The 24,435-nt window shown below is 49.1% G+C and overlaps 1 protein-coding gene across 2 annotated transcripts in view; it reads left to right on the top strand.

Annotated features, from left to right (window-relative positions):
• Positions 1-24,435, top strand: part of iars1 (isoleucyl-tRNA synthetase 1) — a 132,290-nt gene that overhangs the window by 67,836 nt on the left and 40,019 nt on the right. For both annotated transcript variants that reach the window (XM_071337036.1, XM_071337037.1), the window contains exons 20-23: positions 11,701-11,821; positions 12,466-12,557; positions 12,792-12,869; positions 16,307-16,428. In XM_071337036.1, coding sequence (XP_071193137.1) covers positions 11,701-11,821; positions 12,466-12,557; positions 12,792-12,869; positions 16,307-16,428 — 413 coding nt within the window. The remainder of the gene's footprint in view (positions 1-11,700; positions 11,822-12,465; positions 12,558-12,791; positions 12,870-16,306; positions 16,429-24,435) is intronic.

The raw sequence follows: 24,435 nt of genomic DNA on the forward strand, positions 1-24,435 counted from the left end.
ATCTTTGGAGAAATGTCCTCTGGTCTGATGAAACAAAAATAGAACTGTTTGACTATAATGACCATCGTTATGTTTGGAGGAAAAAGGGGTACGCTTGCAAGCCGAAGAACACCATCCCAACCGTGAAGCACTGGGGGTGGCAGCATCATGTTGTGGGGGTGCTTTGCTGCAGGAGGGACTGGTGCACTTCACAAAATAGATGGCATCATGAGGGAGGACAATTATGTGGATATATTGAAGCAACATCTCAAGACATCAGTCAGGAAGTTAAAGCTTGGTCGCAAATGGGTCTTCCAAATGGACAATGACCCCAAGCATACTTCCAAATTTGTGGCAAAATGGCTTAAGGACAACAAAGTCAAGGTATTGGAGTCGCCATCACAAAGCCCTGACCTCAATCCTATAGAACATTTGTGGGCCGAACTGAAAAAGCGTGTGAGGAGGCCTACAAACCTGACTCAGTTACACCAGCTCTGTCAGGAGGAATGGGCCAAAATTCAAATTTCACCCAACTTATTGTGGAAGGCTACCCGAAACGTTTGACCCAAGTTAAACAATTTAAAGGCAATGCTACCAAATACTAATTGAGTGTATGTAAACTTCTGACCCACTGGGAATGTAATGAAAGACACAAAAGCTGAAATAAATAATTCTCTCTACTATTATTCTGACATTTCACATTCTTAAAATAAAGTGGTGATCCTAACTGATCTAAGACAGGGGATTTTTACTAGGATTAAATGTCAGGAATTGTGAAAAACTGAGTTTAAATGTATTTGGCTACGGTGTATGTAAACTTCCCACTTCAACTGTATTTGTAATAATGACAATTACAACAATTCTGAATGAACACTTTTATTTTAACTTAATATAATACATAAATAAAATCTATTTAGTCTGATTGGTGAAGTCATTTAATCTAAATGGTTAAAAACTCATTGATTTCAGAGGTTTAAAAAGGAATGATATTAACCGTTACTTTTTGGGGGGGGGGGGGGGGGGGTTCAGATCTTTATTTTCCTTGTTGAAATAGAACGGATAATAAATATTGGTTCTACTCAAAACCAAACGATTGGAAAATAATTTGGTTCCAACCCCTGGTATTTACTGTAGTGTTTTTGCCGACATGACTTTGGTATATTGTAGTAACTCCTGCCGACTAGGGTGAGATGAAAAAATGGCACAACTACCCGACTACACCTCAACCAGTTACTGTTTAATGAGGGGAACACCTCAACCAGACAGTTACTGTTTAATGAGGAGAACACCTCAACCAGACAGTTACTGTTTAATGAGGGGAACACCTCAACCAGACAGTTACTGTTTAATGAGGAGAACACCTCAACCAGACAGTTACTGTTTAATGAGGAGAACACCTCAACCAGACAGTTACTGTTTAATGAGGGGAACACCTCAACCAGACAGTTACTGTTTAATGAGGGGAACACCTCAACCAGACAGTTACTGTTTAATGAGGAGAACACCTCAACCAGACAGTTACTGTTTAATGAGGAGAACACCTCAACCAGACAGTTACTGTTTAATGAGGGGAACACCTCAACCAGACAGTTACTGTTTAATGAGGGGAACACCTCAACCAGACAGTTACTGTTTAATGAGGGGAACACCTCAACCAGACAGTTACTGTTTAATGAGGGGAACAACTCAACCAGACAGTTACTGTTTAATGAGGGGAACACCTCAACCAGACAGTTACTGTTTAATGAGGGGAACACCTCAACCAGACAGTTACTGTTTAATGAGGGGAACACCTCAACCAGACAGTTACTGTTTAATGAGGGGAACACCTCAACCAGACAGTTACTGTTTAATGAGGGGAACACCTCAACCAGACAGTTACTGTTTAATGAGGGGAACACCTCAACCAGACAGTTACTGTTTAATGAGGGGAACACCTCAACCAGACAGTTACTGTTTAATGAGGGGAACACCTCAACCAGACAGTTACTGTTTAATTTTAATTTTTTATTTTATTTTATTTTAATTTTTTTATTTCACCTTTATTTAACCAGGTAGGCTAGTTGAGAACAAGTTCTCATTTGCAACTGCGACCTGGCCAAGATAAAGCATAGCAGTGTGAACAGACAACACAGAGTTACACATGGAGTAAACAATAAACAAGTCAATAACATGGTAAAAAAAAAAAAAAGAGAATCTATATACAATGTGTGCAAAAGGCATGAGGTAGGCAATACATCGAATAATTACAATTTAGCAGATTAACACTGGAGTGATAAATCATCAGATGATCATGTGCAAGAAGAGATACTGGTGTGCAAAAGAGCAGAAAAGTAAATAAATAAAAGCAGTATGGGGGGTGAGGTAGGTAAATTGGGTGGGTAGTTTACAGATGGACTATGTACAGCTGCAGCGATCGGTTAGCTGCTCGGATAGCAGATTTTTAAAGTTGTTGAGGGAGATAAAAGTCTCCAACTTCAGAGATTTTTGCAATTCGTTCCAGTCGCAGGCAGCAGAGAACTGGAAGGAAAGGCGTCCAAATGAGGTTTTGGCTTTAGGGATGATCAGTGAGATACACCTACTGGAGCGCGTGTTGCGGGTGGGTGTAGCCATCGTGACCAGTGAACTGAGATAAGGCGGCACTTTACCTAGCATAGCCTTGTAGATGACCTGGAGCCAGTGGGTCTGACGACGAACATGTAGCGAGGGCCAGCCGACTAGGGCATACAGGTCGCAGTGGTGGGTCGTATAAGGTGCTTTAGTAACAAAACGAATGGCACTGTGATAAACTGCATCCAGTTTGCTGAGTAGAGTATTGGAAGCTATTTTGTAGATGACATCGCCGAAGTCGAGGATCGGTAGGATAGTCAGTTTTACTAGGGTAAGTTTGGCGGCGTGAGTGAAGGAGGCTTTGTTGCGGAATAGAAAGCCGATTCTTGCTTTGATTTTGGATTGGAGATTTTATTTATTTATTTATTTTATTTAACCTTTATTTAACCAGGTAGGCAAATTGAGAACACGTTCTCATTTACAATTGCGACCTGGCCAAGATAAAGCAAAGCAGTTCGACACATACAACAACACATAGTTACACATGGAGTAAAACAAACATATAGTCAATGATACAGTGAAAAAAAATAAGTCTATATACAATGTGAGCAAGTGAGGTGAGATAAGGGAGGTGAAGGCAAACAAATATATGTATAAATAAATAAAAATATAAAAAGGCCATGGTGGCGAAGTAAATACAACACAGCAAGTAAAATAAAACTAAAAACACTGGAATGGTTGGTTTGCAGTGGAAGAAAGCGCAAAGTAGAGACAGAAATAATGGGGTGCAAAGGAGCAAAATAAATAAATAAATACAGTAGGTAAAGAGGTAGTTGTTTGGGCTAAATTATAGATGGGCTATGTACAGGTGCAGTAATCTATGAGCTGCTCTGACAGCTGGTGCTTAAAGCTAGTGAGGGAGATAAGTGTTTCCAGTTTCAGAGATTTTTGTAGTTCGTTCCAGTCATTGGCAGCAGAGAACTGGAAGGAGAGGCGGCCAAAGGAAGAATTGGTTTTGGGGGTGACCAGAGAGATAAACCTGCTGGAGCGCGTGCTACAGGTAGGTGTTGCTATGGTGACCAGCGAGCTGAGATAAGGGGGGACTTTACCTAGCAGGGTCTTGTAGATGACCTGGAACCAGTGGGTTTGGCGACGAGTATGAAGCGAGGGCCAGCCAACGAGAGTGTACAGGTCGCAGTGGTGGGTAGTATATGGGGCTTTGGTGACAAAACGGATGGCACTGTGATAGACTGCATCCAATTTATTGAGTAGGGTTTTGGAGGCTATTTTGTAAATGACATCACCGAAGTCGAGGATTGGTAGGATGGTCAGTTTTACAAGGGTATGTTTGGCAGCATGAGTGAAGGATGCTTTGTTGCGGAATAGGAAGCCAATTCTAGATTTAACTTTGGATTGGAGATGTTTGATGTGAGTCTGGAAGGAGAGTTTACAGTCTAACCAGACACCTAGGTATTTGTAGTTGTCCACATATTCTAGGTCAGAGCCGTCCAGAGTAGTGATGTTGGACAGGCGGGCAGGTGCAGGCAGCGATCGGTTGAAGAGCATGCATTTAGTTTTACTTGTATTTAAGAGCAATTGGAGGCCACGGAAGGAGAGTTGTATGGCATTGAAGCTCGCCTGGAGGGTTGTTAACACAGTGTCAAAAGAAGGGCCAGAAGTATACAGAATAGTGTCGTCTGCGTAGAGGTGGATCAGAGAATCACCAGCAGCAAGAGCGACATCATTGATGTATACAGAGAAGAGAGTCGGTCCAAGAATTGAACCCTGTGGCACCCCCATGGAGACTGCCAGAGGCCCGGACAACAGACCCTCCGATTTGACACACTGAACTCGATCAGAGAAGTAGTTGGTGAACCAGGCGAGGCAATCATTAGAGAAACCAAGGCTGTCGAGTCTGCCGATGAGGATGTGGTGATTGACAGAGTCAAAAGCCTTGGCCAGGTCAATGAATACGGCTGCACAGTATTGTTTCCTATCGATGGCGGTTAAGATATCGTTTATGACCTTGAGCGTGGCTGAGGTGCACCCATGACCAGCTCTGAAACCAGATTGCATAGCGGAGAAGGTATGGTGGGATTCGAAATGGTCGGTAATCTGTTTGTTGACTTGGCTTTCGAAGACCTTAGAAAGGCAGGGTAGGATAGATATAGGTCTGTAGCTGTTAGGGTCAAGAGTGTCCCCCCCTTTGAAGAGGGGGATAACCGCAGCTGCTTTCCAATCTTTGGGAATCTCAGACGACACGAAAGAGAGGTTGAAAAGGCTAGTAATAGGGGTGGCAACAATTTCAGCAGATAGTTTTAGAAAGAAAGGGTCCAGATTATCTAGCCCGGCTGATTTGTAAGGGTCCAGATTTTGCAGCTCTTTTAGAACATCAGCTGACTGTATTTGGGAGAAAGAGAAATGGGGAAGGCTTGGGCGAGTAGCAGAGGGGAGGGCAGTGCTGTTGTCCGGGGTAGGGGTAGCCAGGTGGAAAGCATGGCCAGCCGTAGAAAAATGCTTATTGAAATTCTCAATTATAGTGGATTTGTCGGTGGTGACAGTGTTTCCTATCTTCAGAGCAGTTGGAAGCTGGGAGGAGGTGTTCTTATTCTCCATGGACTTTACAGTGTCCCAGAACTTTTTTGAATTTGTGTTGCAGGAAGCAAATTTCTGCTTGAAAAAGCTAGCCTTGGCTTTTCTAACTGCCTGTGTATACTGGTTTCTAGCTTCCCTGAAAAGTTGCATATCACGGGGGCTGTTCGATGCTAATGCAGAACGCCATAGGATGTTTTTCTGTTGGTTAAGGGCAGTCAGGTCAGGAGAGAACCAAGGGCTATATCTGTTCCTGGTTCTAAATTTCTTGAATGGGGCATGCTTATTCAAGATGGTGAGGAAGGCATTTTTAAAAAATGTCCAGGCATCCTCTACTGACGGGATGAGATCAATATCCTTCCAGGATACCTCGGCCAGGTCGATTAGAAAGGCCTGCTCGCTGAAGTGTTTCAGGGAGCGTTTGACAGTGATGAGTGGAGGTCGTTTGACCGCTGACCCATTACGGATGCAGGCAATGAGGCAGTGATCGCTGAGATCTTGGTTGAAAACAGCAGAGGTGTATTTGGAGGGCAAGTTTGTTAGGATGATATCTATGAGGGTACCCGTGTTTACGGAATTGGGGTGGTACCTGGTAGGTTCATTGATAATTTGTGTGAGATTGAGGGCATCAAGCTTAGATTGTAGGGTGGCTGGGGTGTTAAGCATGTTAAAATTTAGGTCGCCTAGCAGCACGTGCTCTGAAGATAGATGGGGGGCAATCAGTTCACATATAGTGTCCAGAGCACAGCTGGGGGCAGAGGGTGGTCTATAGCAGGCGGCAACGGTGAGAGACTTGTTTTTAGAGAGGTGGATTTTTTAAAGTAGAAGTTCAAATTGTTTGGGAACAGACCTGGATAGTAAAACAGAACTCTGCAGGCAATCTTTGCAATAGATTGCAACACCGCCCCCTTTGGCCGTTTTATCTTGTCTGAAAATCTTGTAGTTGGGGATGAAAATGTCAGAATTTTTGGTGGTCTTTCTAAGCCAGGATTCAGACACGGCTAAAACATCCGGGTTGGCAGAGTGTGCTAAAGCAGTGAACAAAACAAACTTAGGGAGGAGGCTTCTAATGTTAACATGCATGAAACCAAGGCTATTACGGTTACAGAAGTCATCAAAAGAGAGCGCCTGGGGAATAGGAGTGGAGCTAGGTACTGCAGGGCCTGGATTCACCTCTACATCACCAGAGGAACAGAGGAGGAGTAGGATAAGGGTACGGCTAAAAGCTATGAGAATTGGTCGTCTAGAACTTCTAGAGCAGAGAGTAAAAGGAAGTTTCTGGGGGCGATAAAATAGCTTAAAGGAATAATGTACAGACAAAGGTATGGTAGGATGTGAATACAGTGGAGGTAAACCTAGGTATTGAGTGATGATGAGAGAGATATTGTCTCTAGAAACATCATTGAAACCAGGTGATGTCATCGCATATGTGGGTGGTGGAACTGTGAGGTTGGATATGGTAAAGTGGTCAGGGCTAGAGGCCCTACAGTGAAATAAGCCAATAAACACTAACCAGAACAGCAATGGACAAGGCATATTTACATTAAGGAGAGGCATGCTTAATCGAGTGATCAATAAGGGTCCAGTGAGTAGAGGTTGGTTGGGGTCACGGCGATCCAGACAGCTGGCCGGGTAGATGGCTATCGGTAGCAAGATAGCATAGTATGGAAGTCTATTTGTAGATACCTCGTGCGTTTCCGTCGGTAGGTTAGTGGGGTTCCGTGTGGTAGAGGGGATCAATCCAAATTGGCAAAATAGATATAGTGACCCAAGAAAAAAATAATAAATAAATAAATAATAATAATAATTGTCCGATATACTTATTCAGATAGCAGCCGATAAGACAGCTAACGGTTAGCGGGCCCCAGATGAGCGTTCAGGTAACGTCGGGACGGAGGTGCCAGTTGGATAACTCCCTCGGGCAGATAACGTCGGCAGTCAGTCGTGAAGGCCCGGTGGGGCTCCGTATCTGCAGCAACAACAAAACAACAAAAAACGGGTCCGGATAGGTGGCTGTAGCCCAGGAATGGCTGATGGAACTCCTCAGCTGGCTAGCTCCGGAATGATTTGAGTTTGCTCCGGGATCGACGTAAGCCAGTAGTCACGGTTTGCAGCTAGCTAGCTGCAAATGTCCAGAGCCTGCGGCTGAAATCCGGGGAAACTGAGAGAGAAAAAAGTCCCGGAATGCTCCGGTCCGAGTCGCGTTGCACAAAAGTGCCGGTAGATTATCGAGCTAAAGGAATAGCTGATGACCACAAAACGTGGGCAGCTGAAACACCAACGCTAGCCAGCAGACCGGCTAATTTCTGGGCAGCTACAGATTAGCTTCTGGCTAGCTATCGGATAGCTTCTGGTTAGCTTTCTGGCTAGCTTCTGAATTAGCCCCTGGCTAGCTTCCACGGTGGTTTTTCAGATTTGAGGTAAATAATACTTTTTTGTAATTGGTGAAGCGGGTTGCAGGAAAGCTTTTGCAGGGAAGCTTTTGTAGTTGAGTTCTTGGATAATAAAATATATAAAAGATATGCGAAGAAAGGTGTAAATATATATATATACAGGACACGACAATACGAAACAGAAATGACGTCTGAACTGCTAAGCCATCTTGGACGAGGAGCAGATGTTTGATATGAGTCTGGAAGGAGAGTTTGCAGTCTAGCCAGACACCTAGGTACTTATAGATGTCCACATATTCTAGGTCGGAACCGTCCAGGGTGGTGATGCTAGTCGGGCGTGCGGGTGCAGGCAGCGAACGGTTGAAAAGCATGCATTTGGTTTTACTAGCGTTTAAGAGCAGTTGGAGGCCACGGAAGGAGTGTTGTATGGCATTGAAGCTCGTTTGGAGGTTAGATAGTACAGTGTCCAAGGAAGGGCCGGAAGTATATAGAATGGTGTCGTCTGCGTAGAGGTGGATCAGGGAATCGCCCGCAGCAAGAGCAACATCATTGATGTATACAGAGAAAAGAGTTGGCCCGAGAATTGAACCCTGTGGTACCCCCATAGAGACTGCCAGAGGACCGGACAACATGCCCTCCGATTTGACACACTGAACTCTGTCTGCAAAGTAGTTGGTGAACCAGGCAAGGCAGTCATTAGAAAAACCGAGGCTACTGAGTCTGCCGATAAGAATATGGTGATTGACAGAGTCGAAAGCCTTGGCCAGGTCGATGAAGACGGCTGCACAGTAATGTCTTTTATCGATGGCGGTTATGATATCGTTTAGTACCTTGAGCGTGGCTGAGGTGCACCCATGACCGGCTCGGAAACCGGATTGCACAGCGGAGAAGGTACGGTGGGATTCGAGATGGTCAGTGATCTGTTTGTTGACTTGGCTTTCGAAGACCTTAGATAGGCAGGGCAGGATGGATATAGGTCTGTAACAGTTTGGGTCCAGGGTGTCTCCCCCTTTGAAGAGGGGGATGACCGCGGCAGCTTTCCAATCCTTGGGGATCTCAGATGATACGAAGGAGAGGTTGAACAGGCTGGTGATAGGGGGTGCGACAATGGCGGCGGACAGTTTCAGAAATAGGGGGTCCAGATTGTCAAGCCCAGTTGATTTGTATGGGTCCAGGTTTTCCAGCTCTTTCAGAACATCTGCTATCTGGATTTGGGTAAAGGAGAAGCTGGGGAGGCTTGGGCGAGTAGCAGCGGAGGGGGCGGGGCTGTTGGCCAAGGTTGGAGTCGCCAGGAGGAAGGCATGGCCAGCCATTGAGAAATGCTTGTTGTAGTCTTCGATTATCACGGATTTATCGGTGGTGACCGTGTTACCTAGCCTCAGTGCAGTGGGCAGCTGGGAGGAGGTGCTCTTGTTCTCCATGGACTTTACAGTATCCCAGAACTTTTTGGAGTTAGAGCTACAGGATGCAAATTTCTGCTTGAAAAAGCTGGCCTTTGCTTTCCTGACTGACTGCGTGTATTGGTTCCTGACTTCCCTGAACAGTTGCATATCGCGGGGGCTCTTCGATGCTATTGCAGTTCGCCACAGGATGTTTTTGTGCTGGTCGAGGGCAGTCAGGTCTGGAGTGAACCAAGGGCTATATCTGTTCTTGGTTCTGCATTTTTTGAACGGAGCATGCTTGTCTAATATGGTGAGGAAGTAACATTTAAAGAATGACCAGGCATCCTCAACTGACGGGATGAGGTCAATATCCTTCCAGGGTACCCGGGCCAGGTCGATTAGAAAGGCCTGCTCGCAGAAGTGTTTTAGGGAGCGTTTGACAGTGATGAGGGGTGGTCGTTTGACCGCGGACCCGTGGCGGATACAGGCAATGAGGCAGTGATCGCTGAGATCTTGATTGAAGACAGCAGAGGTGTATTTGGAGGGCAGGTTGGTCAGGATAATGTCTATTAGGGTGCCCATGTTTACGGATTTAGGGTTGTACCTGGTGGGTTCCTTGATGATTTGTGTGAGATTGAGGGCATCAAGCTTGGATTGTAGGACTGCCGGGGTGTTAAGCATATCCCAGTTTAGGTCACCTAACAGAACAAACTCTGAAGCTAGATGGGGAGCGATCAATTCACAGATGGTGTCCAGGGCACAGCTGGGAGCTGAGGGGGGTCGGTAGCAGGCGGCAACAGTGAGAGACTTATTTCTGGAGAGATTAATTTTTAAAATTAGAAGTTCGAACTGTTTGGGCATAGACCTGGAAAGTATGACAGAACTTTGCAGGCTATCTCTGCAGTAGATTGCAACTCCTCCCCCTTTGGCAGTTCTATCTTGACGGAAAGTGTTATAGTTGGGTATGGAAATCTCAGAATTTTTGGTGGCCTTCCTAAGCCAGGATTCGGACACGGCAAGGACATCAGGGTTGGCAGAGTGTGCTAAAGCGGTGAGTAAGGCAAACTTAGGGAGGAGGCTTCTGATGTTGACATGCATGAGGCCAAGGCTTTTTCGATCACAGAAGTCAACAAATGAGGGTGACTGGGGACATGCAGGGCCTGGGTTTACCTCCACATCACCCGAGGAACAGAGGAGTAGTAGGATGAGGGTGCGGCTAAAGGCTATCAAAACTGGTCGCCTAGAGCGTTGGGGACAAAGAATAAAAGGAGCAGATTTATGGGCGTGGTAGAATAGATTCTGGGCATAATGTGCAGACAGGGGTATGGTGGGGCGTGGGTACAGCGGAGGCAAGCCCAGGCACTGGGTGATGATAAGAGAGGTTGTATCTCTGGACATGCTGGTCTCAATGGGTGAGGTCACCGCATGTGTGGGGGGTGGGACAAAGGAGGTATCGGAGGTACGGAGAGTGGAACTACGGGGTCCATTGCAAACCAAAACAATGATAACTAGCCTGAACAACAGTATGCAAGGCATATTGATATTTGAGGGAGACATACAATAAGGCATAAAGTGATTGCAGGTCTTGATTGGGAGAGCTAGCTAAAACAACAGGTGAGATAACAGCAGCTAGTCAGTTAACACAGCAGCAGCAGGTAAAAATGGCGACGGCTAGGCAGAGAGGGTCGGATTAACTACACACAGATCCTGAGTTAAAGCACAGAGCCGACAGATAAAACACAAATAAACGGAATGGAGTACCGTGAATTAATGGACAGTCAAGCAAGCATCAGCTATGTAGCCAAGTGATCATAGTGTCCAGGGGGCAGCCGTAGATGGAGCAGTGAGGCCTCCACTAAGCTAGCCCGCGGCGTAAGATTGTTCGATAGACCTGTTCAGATAGCAGCCGATATGCTCAAGACAGCTAACGATTAGCGGGCCGCAGTTAGCATATGGGCGTTCAGGTTACGTCGCGATGGAGGGGCCAGTTGAATAACTCCCTCGGGCAGATAACGTCGGTATCCCAGTCGTGAAGGCCCGGTGGGGCTCCGCATCGGCAGTAAAACGGGTCCGGATAGGTGATTGTAGCCCAGGAGTGGCTGATGGAACTCTTCAGCTGGCTAGCTCCGGGATAATTGGTGTTTGCTCCGGAATTGATGTTAGCCAATAGTCACTCGGATAGCAGCTAGTTAGCTGCAAGATCCAGGTGTAAATGTCCAGAGCTTGCGGTAAAAATCCGGGGATATGGAGAGAAAATAGGTCTGGTATGCTCTGGTCTGAGTCGCGTTGTACAAAACTGGCAATAGTTTTCCGAGCTAAAGGATAGCTGATAAGCGCTAGCTGTGGTTAGCTGAACTACTCACGTTAGCTTGTGAGCTGGCTAACTTCTGGCTAGCATTTTGTTGTTAGATTTCGGATACGAGGTGAATAATACCTTTAAGGAGAAAAAAAAAACACATCCGCACCACATTTGGTGAGGTAGGTTGCAGGAGAGTGTTTTGAAGTTGAGTTTTTAAGAAGAAAAAAAATATATATAAAAAGAAATGCGAAGAAAAATATATAAAAAAATATATACACGGGACAGGACGAGGACAAAGGACATCTGACTGCTACGCCATCTTGGATTCACGATAATGAGGGGAACACCTGAGGGGAACACCTCAACCAGCCAGTTACTGTTTAATGAGGGGAACACCTCAACCAGAACATAAGACACTGCCTATCACATCCTTTAAACTCTGTAACTTTCGCTCTGTGTCCTGTTCTCTGTGTGACCTTTTTGCCCTGTGACCTTTGCCCTTCAGGAGGACGGCATCAGCTTCCTGTACAACGAGGCCACAGCCAAGTGCAGTGACAACATCATGGACAAGTGGATCCAGTCGTTCACCCAGTCTCTCATCCAGTTCTTCAGGGCTGAGATGGATGGTGAGCTACACACACACACACACACACACACACACACAGGGTCTTCAAGGCTGAGATGAGTGACAACACTACACCTTTTCACTGATGTCCACCGAAAGGCTTTTACATTCAGTTAAATGAAATGAAATTCAGTGAATAGCTATAACCAAGGGGCCTTATTACTGGGCAGACAACCGTGATGGATATATAACAACAACATAATAAAACACATTATAAACTGGGTGGTTCGAGCATCGAATGCTGATTGGCCGACAGCCGTGGTATTTCAGACCGTATACCACCCTATGCTCTAATTACGTTGGTAACCAGTTTATAATAGAAAAAAAGGCACCTCGGGAGGTTTGTGATATATGGCCAATATACCACGGTTAAGGGCTGTTTCCAGGCTCTCCGCGTTGTGTCGTGCTTAAGAACATGGTATATCCGTGGTATATCGGCCGTATACCACACCTCCTCGGGCCTTATTGCTTCAAAAGACAACACTGCATTTGAATACAGCATTCTTTCAATGCGTCGATTCGGACCCCGCAACCCCAGTTCGCGATGCAAAGCTCTGCTACTGTCTGTCGTTATAAAGACAACCTTTTCCCAGCCGCTCCCCTCTCACTCCAGACATGAGTTGTAATCCGAGTGTCTCCTTGCAGCTTACAGGCTGTACACGGTGGTGCCAAAGCTTGTCAAGTTTGTGGACATGCTGACCAACTGGTACGTGAGGACCAACCGTAGGCGTTTCAAGGTGAGTTCACCCTCAAACACTGGTGCAGTCAAATAGCTTAAAGGTACAGTAACCGCTATAACACTGTTTCTCTGTTGACTGTGCTATATTGACTGAAGTAATGCGAATGAATAGAGTTGATCATCAATGACACTCTGTTTAAAGATCTGTTGTGTTATGTATGGAACATGTTAGGGAGGAAGAGGAGGAGGAGGAGGAAGATGATGTTTGTAACTGTGCATTGTAACCCTACAGGGAGAGAGTGGAACAGAGGACTGTCTGGGGGCTCTGGAGAATCTGTTCAGTGTTCTGTTCTCCATGTGCAGACTGATGGTGAGTCACATGGGTAAAAGGTGCATCATGTTTAACCTGGCTCAACTCTGCTCAATGACATCTGCTTCCATTGAAAATAGTGTATCGAGGGCGACATTTTCTCTTCGCCAAAACAATTGCGTTTGGAACTAATGCACCGGACCGTTCTAAATAACGAGTGCTCCGATGCTGTACCTCGTGAAGCTGTACCTCGTGAAGCTGTACCCCGTGAAGCTGTACCTCGTGAAGCTGTACCTCGTGAAGCTGTACCTCGTGAAGCTGTACCTCGTGAAGCTGTACCTCGTGAAGCTGTACCTCGTGAAGCTGTACCTCGTGAAGCTGTACCTCGTGACGCTGTACCTCGTGAAGCTGTACCTCGTGAAGCTGTACCTCGTGACGCTGTACCCCGTGACGCTGTACCTCGTGAAGCTGTACCTCGTGAAGCTGTACCTCGTGAAGCTGTACCTCGTGAAGCTGCACCCCGTGATGCTGTACCCCGTGACGCTGTACCCCGTGACGCTGCACCTCGTGACGCTGCACCTCGTGACGCTGCACCCCGTGACGCTGTACCTCGTGACGCTGTACCCCGTGACGCTGTACCCCGTGACGCTGTACCCCGTGACGCTGTACCCCGTGACGCTGTACCTCGTGACGCTGACGCTGTACCCCGTGACGCTGCACCTCGCGACGCTGTACCTCGTGATTCTGTACGTGTATCAGGCTGTAACTAAATCTCTGGTTAAACTTAAGTTCCTCCTCACAGAAATTGTTAAAGAAAAAAGTTTGAACTTAAGTCGCTGCATATAATAATTTTACTTACACTTCATTAGCTCTCAACGCATATGTCTTTGTATGAGGACAAGGTCTCCCCGAGTTAGAATGGTAACGAGGACGGACAAGGTCTCCCTGAGTTAGAATGGTAACGAGGACAAGGTCTCCCTGAGTTAGAATGGTAACGAGGACAAGGTCTCCCCGAGTTAGAATGGTAACGAGGACAAGGTCTCCCCGAGTTAGAATGGTAACGAGGACGGACAAGGTCTCCCCGAGTTAGAATGGTAACGAGGACGGACAAGGTCTCCCCGAGTTAGAATGGTAACGAGGACAAGGCCTCCCCGAGTTAGAATGGTAACGAGGACAAGGTCTCCCCGAGTTAGAATGGTAACGAGGACAAGGTCTCCCCGAGTTAGAATGGTAACGAGGACAAGGCCTCCCCGAGTTAGAATGGTAACGAGGACAAGGCCTCCCCGAGTTAGAATGGTAACGAGGACAAGGCCTCCCCGAGTTAGAATGGTAACGAGGACAAGGTCTCCCCGAGTTAGAATGGTAACGAGGACAAGGCCTCCCCGAGTTAGAATGGTAACGAGGACAAGGCCTCCCCGAGTTAGAATGGTAACGAGGACGGACAAGGTCTCCCCGAGTTAGAATGGTAACGAGGACAAGGTCTCCCCGAGTTAGAATGGTAACGAGGACAAGGTCTCCCCGAGTTAGAATGGTAACGAGGACAAGGTCTCCCCGAGTTAGAATGGTAACGAGGACAAGGTCTCCCCGAGTTAGAATGGTAACGAGGACAAGGTCTCCCCGAGTTAGAATGGTAACGAGGACAAGGTCTCCCCGAGTTAGAATGGTAACGAGGACAAGGTCTCCCCGAGTTAGAATGGTAACGAGGACAAGGTCTCCCCGAGTTAGAATGGTAACGAGGACGGACAAGGTCTCCCCGAGTTAGAATGGTAACGAGGACAAGGTCTCCCCGAGTTAGAATGGTAACGAGGACGGACAAGGTCTCCCCGAGTTAGAATGGTAACGAGGACGGACAAGGTCTCCCCGAGTTAGAATGGTAACGAGGACGGACAAGGTCTCCCCGAGTTAGAATGGTAACGAGGACGGACAAGGTCTCCCCGAGTTAGAATGGTAACGAGGACGGACAAGGTCTCCCCGAGTTAGAATGGTAACGAGGACAAGGTCTCCCCGAGTTAGAATGGTAACGAGGACAAGGTCTCCCCGAGTTAGAATGGTAACGAGGACGGACAAGGTCTCCCCGAGTTAGAATGGTAACGAGGACGGACAAGGTCTCCCCGAGTTAGAATGGTAACGAGGACGGACAAGGTCTCCCCGAGTTAGAATGGTAACGAGGACGGACAAGGTCTCCCCGAGTTAGAATGGTAACGAGGACGGACAAGGTCTCCCCGAGTTAGAATGGTAACGAGGACGGACAAGGCCTCCCCGAGTTAGAATGGTAACGAGGACGGACAAGGCCTCCCCGAGTTAGAATGGTAACGAGGACGGACAAGGCCTCCCCGAGTTAGAATGGTAACGAGGACGGACAAGGCCTCCCCGAGTTAGAATGGTAACGAGGACGGACAAGGCCTCCCCGAGTTAGAATGGTAACGAGGACGGACAAGGCCTCCCCGAGTTAGAATGGTAACGAGGACGGACAAGGCCTCCCCGAGTTAGAATGGTAACGAGGACGGACAAGGCCTCCCCGAGTTAGAATGGTAACGAGGACAAGGTCTCCCCGAGTTAGAATGGTAACGAGGACAAGGTCTCCCCGAGTTAGAATGGTAACGAGGACAAGGCCTCCCCGAGTTAGAATGGTAACGAGGACAAGGCCTCCCCGAGTTAGAATGGTAACGAGGACAAGGCCTCCCCGAGTTAGAATGGTAACCATGATCAAGGTCTACCCGAGTTAGAATGGTAACGAGGACAAGGTCTCCCCGAGTTAGAATGGTAACGAGGACAAGGTCTCCCCGAGTTAGAATGGTAACGAGGACAAGGTCTCCCCGAGTTAGAATGGTAACGAGGACGGACAAGGTCTCCCCGAGTTAGAATGGTAACGAGGACGGACAAGGTCTCCCCGCGTTAGAATGGTAACGAGGACGGACAAGGTCTCCCCGAGTTAGAATGGTAACGAGGACGGACAAGGTCTCCCCGAGTTAGAATGGTAACGAGGACGGACAAGGTCTCCCCGAGTTAGAATGGTAACGAGGACGGACAAGGTCTCCCCGAGTTAGAATGGTAACGAGGACGGACAAGGTCTCCCCGAGTTAGAATGGTAACGAGGACGGACAAGGTCTCCCCGAGTTAGAATGGTAACGAGGACGGACAAGGTCTCCCCGAGTTAGAATGGTAACGAGGCGGACAAGGTCTCCCCGAGTTAGAATGGTAACGAGGACGGACAAGGTCTCCCCGAGTTAGAATGGTAACGAGGACGGACAAGGTCTCCCCGAGTTAGAATGGTAACGAGGACGGACAAGGTCTCCCCGCGTTAGAATGGTAACGAGGACGGACAAGGAGAGTTGTAGTGTATGTTCTCAACTAACTAGGTATCTCTCCTCCTCCCCACTAGTATAGTAGTGTATAGTATCGTTGTCTTTCTCTAACTGGTATCTCTCCTCCCCACTAGTATAGTAGTGTATAGTATCGTTGTCTTTCTCTAACTAGGTATCTCTCCTCCCCACTAGGCTCCCTTCACCCCCTTTATAACAGAGATGATGTATCAGAACCTGCGTCACCTGATCGACCCCGCCTCTGTGGAGGAGAAGGACTCCAGTAGTATACACTACCTCATGCTGCCGCTAGTCAGGTAATCAATCATACACTACCTCATCCTGCCTCTAGTCAGGCAGGGGTTAATTAATCATCTGCTGCCTCTAGTCAAGTAAGTAATCAATCAATCATTGAATTTGCCTCGAAGGACAATGAACTAGACCATTCACTAGCTCAAGTAGCCAACCCCCCCACGGCAGAATACTACCCCCCCGCGGCAGAATACAACCCCCCCCCCACGGCAGAATACAACCCCCCCCACGGCAGAATACAACCCCCCCCACGGCAGAATACAACCCCCCCCACGGCAGAATACAACCCCCCCCACGGCAGAATACAACCCCCCCCACGGCAGAATACAACCCCCCCCACGGCAGAATACAACCCCCCCCCACGGCAGAATACAACCCCCCCCCACGGCAGAATACAACCCCCCCACGGCAGAATACAACCCCCCACGGCAGAATACAACCCCCCCACGGCAGAATACAACCCCCCCCACGGCAGAATACAACCCCCCCCACGGCAGAATACAACCCCCCCACGGCAGAATACAACCCCCCACGGCAGAATACAACCCCCCCACGGCAGAATACAACCCCCCCACGGCAGAATACAACCCCCCCACGGCAGAATACAACCCCCCCACGGCAGAATACAACCCCCCCACGGCAGAATACAACCCCCCCACGGCAGAATACAACCCCCCACGGCAGAATACAACCCCCCCACGGCAGAATACAACCCCCCCCACGGCAGAATACAACCCCCCCCACGGCAGAATACAACCCCCCCACGGCAGAATACAACCCCCCCACGGCAGAATACAACCCCCCACGGCAGAATACAACCCCCCCACGGCAGAATACAACCCCCCCACGGCAGAATACAACCCCCCCACGGCAGAATACAACCCCCCACGGCAGAATACAACCCCCCCACGGCAGAATACAACCCCCCCACGGCAGAATACAACCCCCCCACGGCAGAATACAACCCCCCCACGGCAGAATACAACCCCCCCACGGCAGAATACAACCCCCCCACGGCAGAATACAACCCCCCCACGGCAGAATACAACCCCCCCACGGCAGAATACAACCCCCCCACGGCAGAATACAACCCCCCCACGGCAGAATACAACCCCCCGCGGCAGAATACAAATTACTAGACAGTTACTGGAGAATAGCCCCAAGTTTCTTGATGTCTGACTTACTTCAATGCTTTCTCCTATTCCTCCTGCCTGGACTGCCTGTGTCTGTCTCTGTCTGCCCTCCCTCCCTCCCTCCCTCCCTCCCTCCCTCCCTCCCTCCCTCCCTCAATGTGTTACCGAGCTACCTGTCATTCTTATTTTAAATCTCCTTTCTAGTCTTCACATGTGTCCCAAATGGTGCTCTACTCCCTGTATAAAGGCAGGTCACACACACACACACACACACACACACACACACACACACACAGGTGCTGACTTGCTACACCCTCTACAACCACTGTGATTATTATTATTTGACCTTGCTGGTCATCTATGAACATTTAAACATCTTGGCCATGTTCTGTTATAATCTCCACCCGGCACAGCCAGAAGAGGACTGGCCACCCCTCATAGCCTGGTTCCTCTCTAGGTTTCTTCCTAGGTTCCTGCCTTTCTAGGGAGTTTTTCCTAGCCACCGTGCTTCTACACCTGCATTGCTTGCTGTTTGGGGGTTTTAGGCTGGGTTTCTGTACAGCACTTTGAGATATCAGCTGATGTACGAAAGGCTTTTAGAAATCAATTTGAGTTAGTGAACTACTATTGAAAAGATCCCCATGGGTGGTAGTGCACTATATAGGGAGTAGGGCGCCATTTTGAAGACTGACTTCCTCCTCAATGAATCTGAAAGGGTCTCAGGTCAAATTAGTAGCAGGGAATACGGACAGCTCAAAGCCTTTCGATTAAAACTATTTATTTCCCAATGAATATTAAAAAAAAAATGCTTTTAAAGATTCCTCTTAAAATAATATTTATTTTGAAATTTGGCCCTTTCTTTTGAATCTCTTTGTCAGAAACAACAAGTGATTTGTGTTTATGATGACAATGAATCCCAGATGATGATCTCGACAGATGCTCGGTGACAGGAGTATTTGTTTTGAACCAACTTGTGTGTTGAAACGCCTGTCAATTATACTATTCTGTTTGTATCTGTGTATAAACTTTGAGCTGCAGCCGTGATCAAACCCAGGACTTGATTTAGACATGCAGGCAGGTCACACACACACCTTAGTTGTTAGTGCTATGATTGAGTAGCTATACCCTTTAGTCTGTCTCTGAAGCGACAGGGCCGTTGCTTTAGTCTGTCTGAAGCGGCAGGGCCGTTGCTTTAGTCTGTCTCTGAAGCGGCAGGGCCATTGCTTTAGTCTGTCTCTGAAGCGGCAGGGCCATTGCTTTAGTCTGTCTCTGAAGCGACAGGGCCATTGCTTTAGTCTGTCTCTGAAGCGGCAGGGCCATTGCTTTAGTCTGTCTCTGAAGCCACAGGGCCATTGCTTTAGTCTGTCTCTGAAGCGACAGGGCCATTGCTTTAGTCTGTCTCTGAAGCGACAGGGCCATTGCTTTAGTCTGTCTCTGAAGCGACAGGGCCATTGCTTTAGTCTGTCTCCTAAGCGACAGGGCCATTGCTTTAGTCTGTCTCTGAAGCGACAGGGCCATTGCTTTAGTCTGTCTCTGAAGCGGCAGGGCCATTGCTTTAGTCTGTCTCTGAAGCGGCAGGGCCATTGCTTTAGTCTGTCTCTGAAGCGGCAGGGCCATTGCTTTAGTCTGTCTCTGAAGCGACAGGGCCATTGCTTTAGTCTGTCTCTGAAGCGGCAGGGCCATTGCTTTAGTCTGTCTCTGAAGCGGCAGGGCCATTGCTTTAGTCTGTCTCTGAAGCGGCAGGGCCATTGCTTTAGTCTGTCTCTGAAGCGGCAGGGCCATTGCTTTAGTCTGTCTCTGAAGCGGCAGGGCCATTGCTTTAGTCTGTCTCTGAAGCGACAGGGCCATTGCTTTAGTCTGTCTCTGATAGCGGCAGGGCCATTGCTTTAGTCTGTCTCTGAAGCGCAGGCATTGCTTTAGTCTGTCTCTGAAGCGACAGGGCCATTGCTTTAGTCTGTCTCTGAAGCGGCAGGGCCATTGCTTTAGTCTGTCTCTGAAGCGGCAGGGCCATTGCATTAGTCTGTCTCTGAAGCGACAGGGCCATTGCTTTAGTCTGTCTCTGAAGCGGCAGGGCCATTGCTTTAGTCTGTCTCTGAAGCGGCAGGGCCATTGCTTTAGTCTGTCTCTGAAGCGGCAGGGCCATTGCTTTAGTCTGTCTCTGAAGCGGCAGGGCCATTGCTTTAGTCTGTCTCTGAAGCGACAGGGCCATTGCTTTAGTCTGTCTCTGAAGCGACAGGGCCATTGCTTTAGTCTGTCTCTGAAGCGGCAGGGCCATTGCTTTAGTCTGTCTCTGAAGCGACAGGGCCGTTGCTTTAGTCTGTCTCTGAAGCGGCAGGGCCATTGCTTTAGTCTGTCTCTGAAGCGACAGGGCCGTTGCTTTAGTCTGTCTGAAGCGGCAGGGCCATTGCTTTAGTCTGTCTCTGAAGCCACAGGGCCATTGCTTTAGTCTGTCTCTGAAGCGACAGGGCCGTTGCTTTAGTCTGTCTGAAGCGGCAGGGCCATTGCTTTAGTCTGTCTCTGAAGCCACAGGGCCATTGCTTTAGTCTGTCTCTGAAGCGACAGGGCCGTTGCTTTAGTCTGTCTGAAGCGGCAGGGCCATTGCTTTAGTCTGTCTCTGAAGCGGCAGGGCCATTGCTTTAGTCTGTCTCTGAAGCGGCAGGGCCATTGCTTTAGTCTGTCTCTGAAGCGGCAGGGCCATTGCTTTAGTCTGTCTCTGAAGCTACAGGGCCTTTGCTTTAGTCTGTCTCTGAAGCGACAGGGCCTTTGCTTTAGTCTGTCTCTGAAGCGGCAGGGCCTTTGCTTTAGTCTGTCTCTGAAGCGGCAGGGCCTTTGCTTTAGTCTGTCTCTGAAGCGACAGGGCCGTTGCTTTAGTCTGTCTCTGAAGCGGCAGGGCCATTGCTTTAGTCTGTCTCTGAAGCGGCAGGGCCATTGCTTTAGTCTGTCTCCTAAGCGACAGGGCCATTGCTTTAGTCTGTCTCTGAAGCGGCAGGGCCATTGCTTTAGTCTGTCTCTGAAGCGGCAGGGCCATTGCTTTAGTCTGTCTCCTAAGCGACAGGGCCATTGCTTTAGTCTGTCTCCGAAGCGGCAGGGCCATTGCTTTAGTCTGTCTCCTAAGCGGCAGGGCCATTGCTTTAGTCTGTCTCTGAAGCGGCAGGGCCATTGCTTTAGTCTGTCTCTGAAGCGACAGGGCCATTGCTTTAGTCTGTCTCTGAAGCGACAGGGCCATTGCTTTAGTCTGTCTCTGAAGCGGCAGGGCCATTGCTTTAGTCTGTCTCTGAAGCGACAGGGCCATTGCTTTAGTCTGTCTCCTAAGCGACAGGGCCATTGCTTTAGTCTGTCTCTGAAGCGACAGGGCCATTGCTTTAGTCTGTCTCTGAAGCGGCAGGGCCATTGCTTTAGTCTGTCTCTGAAGCTACAGGGCCTTTGCTTTAGTCTGTCTCTGAAGCTACAGGGCCTTTGCTTTAGTCTGTCTCTGAAGCGGCAGGGCCATTGCTTTAGTCTGTCTCTGAAGCGGCAGGGCCATTGCTTTAGTCTGTCTCTGAAGCTACAGGGCCTTTGCTTTAGTCTGTCTCTGAAGCGACAGGGCCTTTGCTTTAGTCTGTCTCTGAAGCGGCAGGGCCTTTGCTTTAGTCTGTCTCTGAAGCGGCAGGGCCTTTGCTTTAGTCTGTCTCTGAAGCGACAGGGCCGTTGCTTTAGTCTGTCTCTGAAGCGGCAGGGCCATTGCTTTAGTCTGTCTCTGAAGCGGCAGGGCCATTGCTTTAGTCTGTCTCCTAAGCGACAGGGCCATTGCTTTAGTCTGTCTCTGAAGCGGCAGGGCCATTGCTTTAGTCTGTCTCTGAAGCGGCAGGGCCATTGCTTTAGTCTGTCTCCTAAGCGACAGGGCCATTGCTTTAGTCTGTCTCCGAAGCGGCAGGGCCATTGCTTTAGTCTGTCTCTGAAGCGGCAGGGCCATTGCTTTAGTCTGTCTCTGAAGCGGCAGGGCCATTGCTTTAGTCTGTCTCTGAAGCGACAGGGCCATTGCTTTAGTCTGTCTCCTAAGCGACAGGGCCATTGCTTTAGTCTGTCTCTGAAGCGACAGGGCCATTGCTTTAGTCTGTCTCTGAAGCGACAGGGCCATTGCTTTAGTCTGTCTCTGAAGCGGCAGGGCCATTGCTTTAGTCTGTCTCTGAAGCGGCAGGGCCATTGCTTTAGTCTGTCTCTGAAGCGACAGGGCCATTGCTTTAGTCTGTCTCTGAAGCGGCAGGGCCATTGCTATAGTCTGTCTCTGAAGCGGCAGGGCCATTGCTTTAGTCTGTCTCTGAAGCGGCAGGGCCATTGCTTTAGTCTGTCTCTGAAGCGGCAGGGCCATTGCTTTAGTCTGTCTCTGAAGCGGCAGGGCCATTGCTTTAGTCTGTCTCTGAAGCGGCAGGGCCATTGCTTTAGTCTGTCTCTGAAGCGGCAGGGCCATTGCTTTAGTCTGTCTCTGAAGCGACAGGGCCATTGCTTTAGTCTGTCTCTGAAGCGGCAGGGCCATTGCTTTAGTCTGTCTCTGAAGCGGCAGGGCCATTGCTTTAGTCTGTCTCTGAAGCGGCAGGGCCATTGCATTAGTCTGTCTCTGAAGCCGCAGGGCCATTGCATTAGTCTGTCTCTGAAGCCGCAGGGCCATTGCTTTAGTCTGTCTCTGAAGCGGCAGGGCCATTGCTTTAGTCTGTCTCTGAAGCGGCAGGGCCATTGCTTTAGTCTGTCTCTGAAGCGACAGGGCCATTGCTTTAGTCTGTCTCTGAAGCGACAGGGCCATTGCTTTAGTCTGTCTCTGAAGCGGCAGGGCCATTGCTTTAGTCTGTCTCTGAAGCGGCAGGGCCATTGCTTTAGTCTGTCTCTGAAGCCACAGGGCCATTGCTTTAGTCTGTCTCTGAAAGCGGCAGGGCCATTGCTTTAGTCTGTCTCTGAAGCGGCAGGGCCATTGCTTTAGTCTGTCTCTGAAGCGGCAGGGCCATTGCTTTAGTCTGTCTCTGAAGCGGCAGGGCCGTTGCTTTAGTCTGTCTCTGAAGCGGCAGGGCCGTTGCTTTAGTCTGTCTCTGAAGCGGCAGGGCCATTGCTTTAGTCTGTCTCTGAAGCGGCAGGGCCGTTGCTTTAGTCTGTCTCTGAAGCGGCAGGGCCGTTGCTTTAGTCTGTCTCTGAAGCGGCAGGGCCGTTGCTTTAGTCTGTCTCTGAAGCGGCAGGGCCGTTGCTTTAGTCTGTCTGAAGCGGCAGGGCCATTGCTTTAGTCTGTCTCTGAAGCGGCAGGGCCGTTGCTTTAGTCTGTCTGAAGCGGCAGGGCCGTTGCTTTAGTCTGTCTGAAGCGGCAGGGCCGTTGCTTTAGTCTGTCTCTGAAGCAGCAGGGCCGTTGCTTTAGTCTGTCTCTGAAGCGGCAGGGCCGTTGCTTTAGTCTGTCTGAAGCGACAGGGCCATTGCTTTAGTCTGTCTCTGAAGCGGCAGGGCCATTGCTTTAGTCTGTCTCTGAAGCGGCAGGGCCATTGCTTTAGTCTGTCTCTGAAGCGGCAGGGCCATTGCTTTAGTCTGTCTCTGAAGCTACAGGGCCTTTGCTTTAGTCTGTCTCTGAAGCTACAGGGCCTTTGCTTTAGTCTGTCTCTGAAGCGGCAGGGCCATTGCTTTAGTCTGTCTCTGAAGCGGCAGGGCCATTGCTTTAGTCTGTCTCTGAAGCTACAGGGCCTTTGCTTTAGTCTGTCTCTGAAGCGACAGGGCCTTTGCTTTAGTCTGTCTCTGAAGCGGCAGGGCCTTTGCTTTAGTCTGTCTCTGAAGCGGCAGGGCCTTTGCTTTAGTCTGTCTCTGAAGCGACAGGGCCGTTGCTTTAGTCTGTCTCTGAAGCGGCAGGGCCATTGCTTTAGTCTGTCTCTGAAGCGGCAGGGCCATTGCTTTAGTCTGTCTCCTAAGCGACAGGGCCATTGCTTTAGTCTGTCTCTGAAGCGGCAGGGCCATTGCTTTAGTCTGTCTCTGAAGCGGCAGGGCCATTGCTTTAGTCTGTCTCCTAAGCGACAGGGCCATTGCTTTAGTCTGTCTCCGAAGCGGCAGGGCCATTGCTTTAGTCTGTCTCTGAAGCGGCAGGGCCATTGCTTTAGTCTGTCTCTGAAGCGGCAGGGCCATTGCTTTAGTCTGTCTCTGAAGCGACAGGGCCATTGCTTTAGTCTGTCTCCTAAGCGACAGGGCCATTGCTTTAGTCTGTCTCTGAAGCGACAGGGCCATTGCTTTAGTCTGTCTCTGAAGCGACAGGGCCATTGCTTTAGTCTGTCTCTGAAGCGGCAGGGCCATTGCTTTAGTCTGTCTCTGAAGCGGCAGGGCCATTGCTTTAGTCTGTCTCTGAAGCGACAGGGCCATTGCTTTAGTCTGTCTCTGAAGCGGCAGGGCCATTGCTATAGTCTGTCTCTGAAGCGGCAGGGCCATTGCTTTAGTCTGTCTCTGAAGCGGCAGGGCCATTGCTTTAGTCTGTCTCTGAAGCGGCAGGGCCATTGCTTTAGTCTGTCTCTGAAGCGGCAGGGCCATTGCTTTAGTCTGTCTCTGAAGCGGCAGGGCCATTGCTTTAGTCTGTCTCTGAAGCGGCAGGGCCATTGCTTTAGTCTGTCTCTGAAGCGACAGGGCCATTGCTTTAGTCTGTCTCTGAAGCGGCAGGGCCATTGCTTTAGTCTGTCTCTGAAGCGGCAGGGCCATTGCTTTAGTCTGTCTCTGAAGCGGCAGGGCCATTGCATTAGTCTGTCTCTGAAGCCGCAGGGCCATTGCATTAGTCTGTCTCTGAAGCCGCAGGGCCATTGCTTTAGTCTGTCTCTGAAGCGGCAGGGCCATTGCTTTAGTCTGTCTCTGAAGCGGCAGGGCCATTGCTTTAGTCTGTCTCTGAAGCGACAGGGC

Source organism: Salvelinus alpinus, chromosome 12, assembly GCF_045679555.1.
Source record: "Salvelinus alpinus chromosome 12, SLU_Salpinus.1, whole genome shotgun sequence".
NCBI lineage: Eukaryota > Metazoa > Chordata > Actinopteri > Salmoniformes > Salmonidae > Salvelinus > Salvelinus alpinus.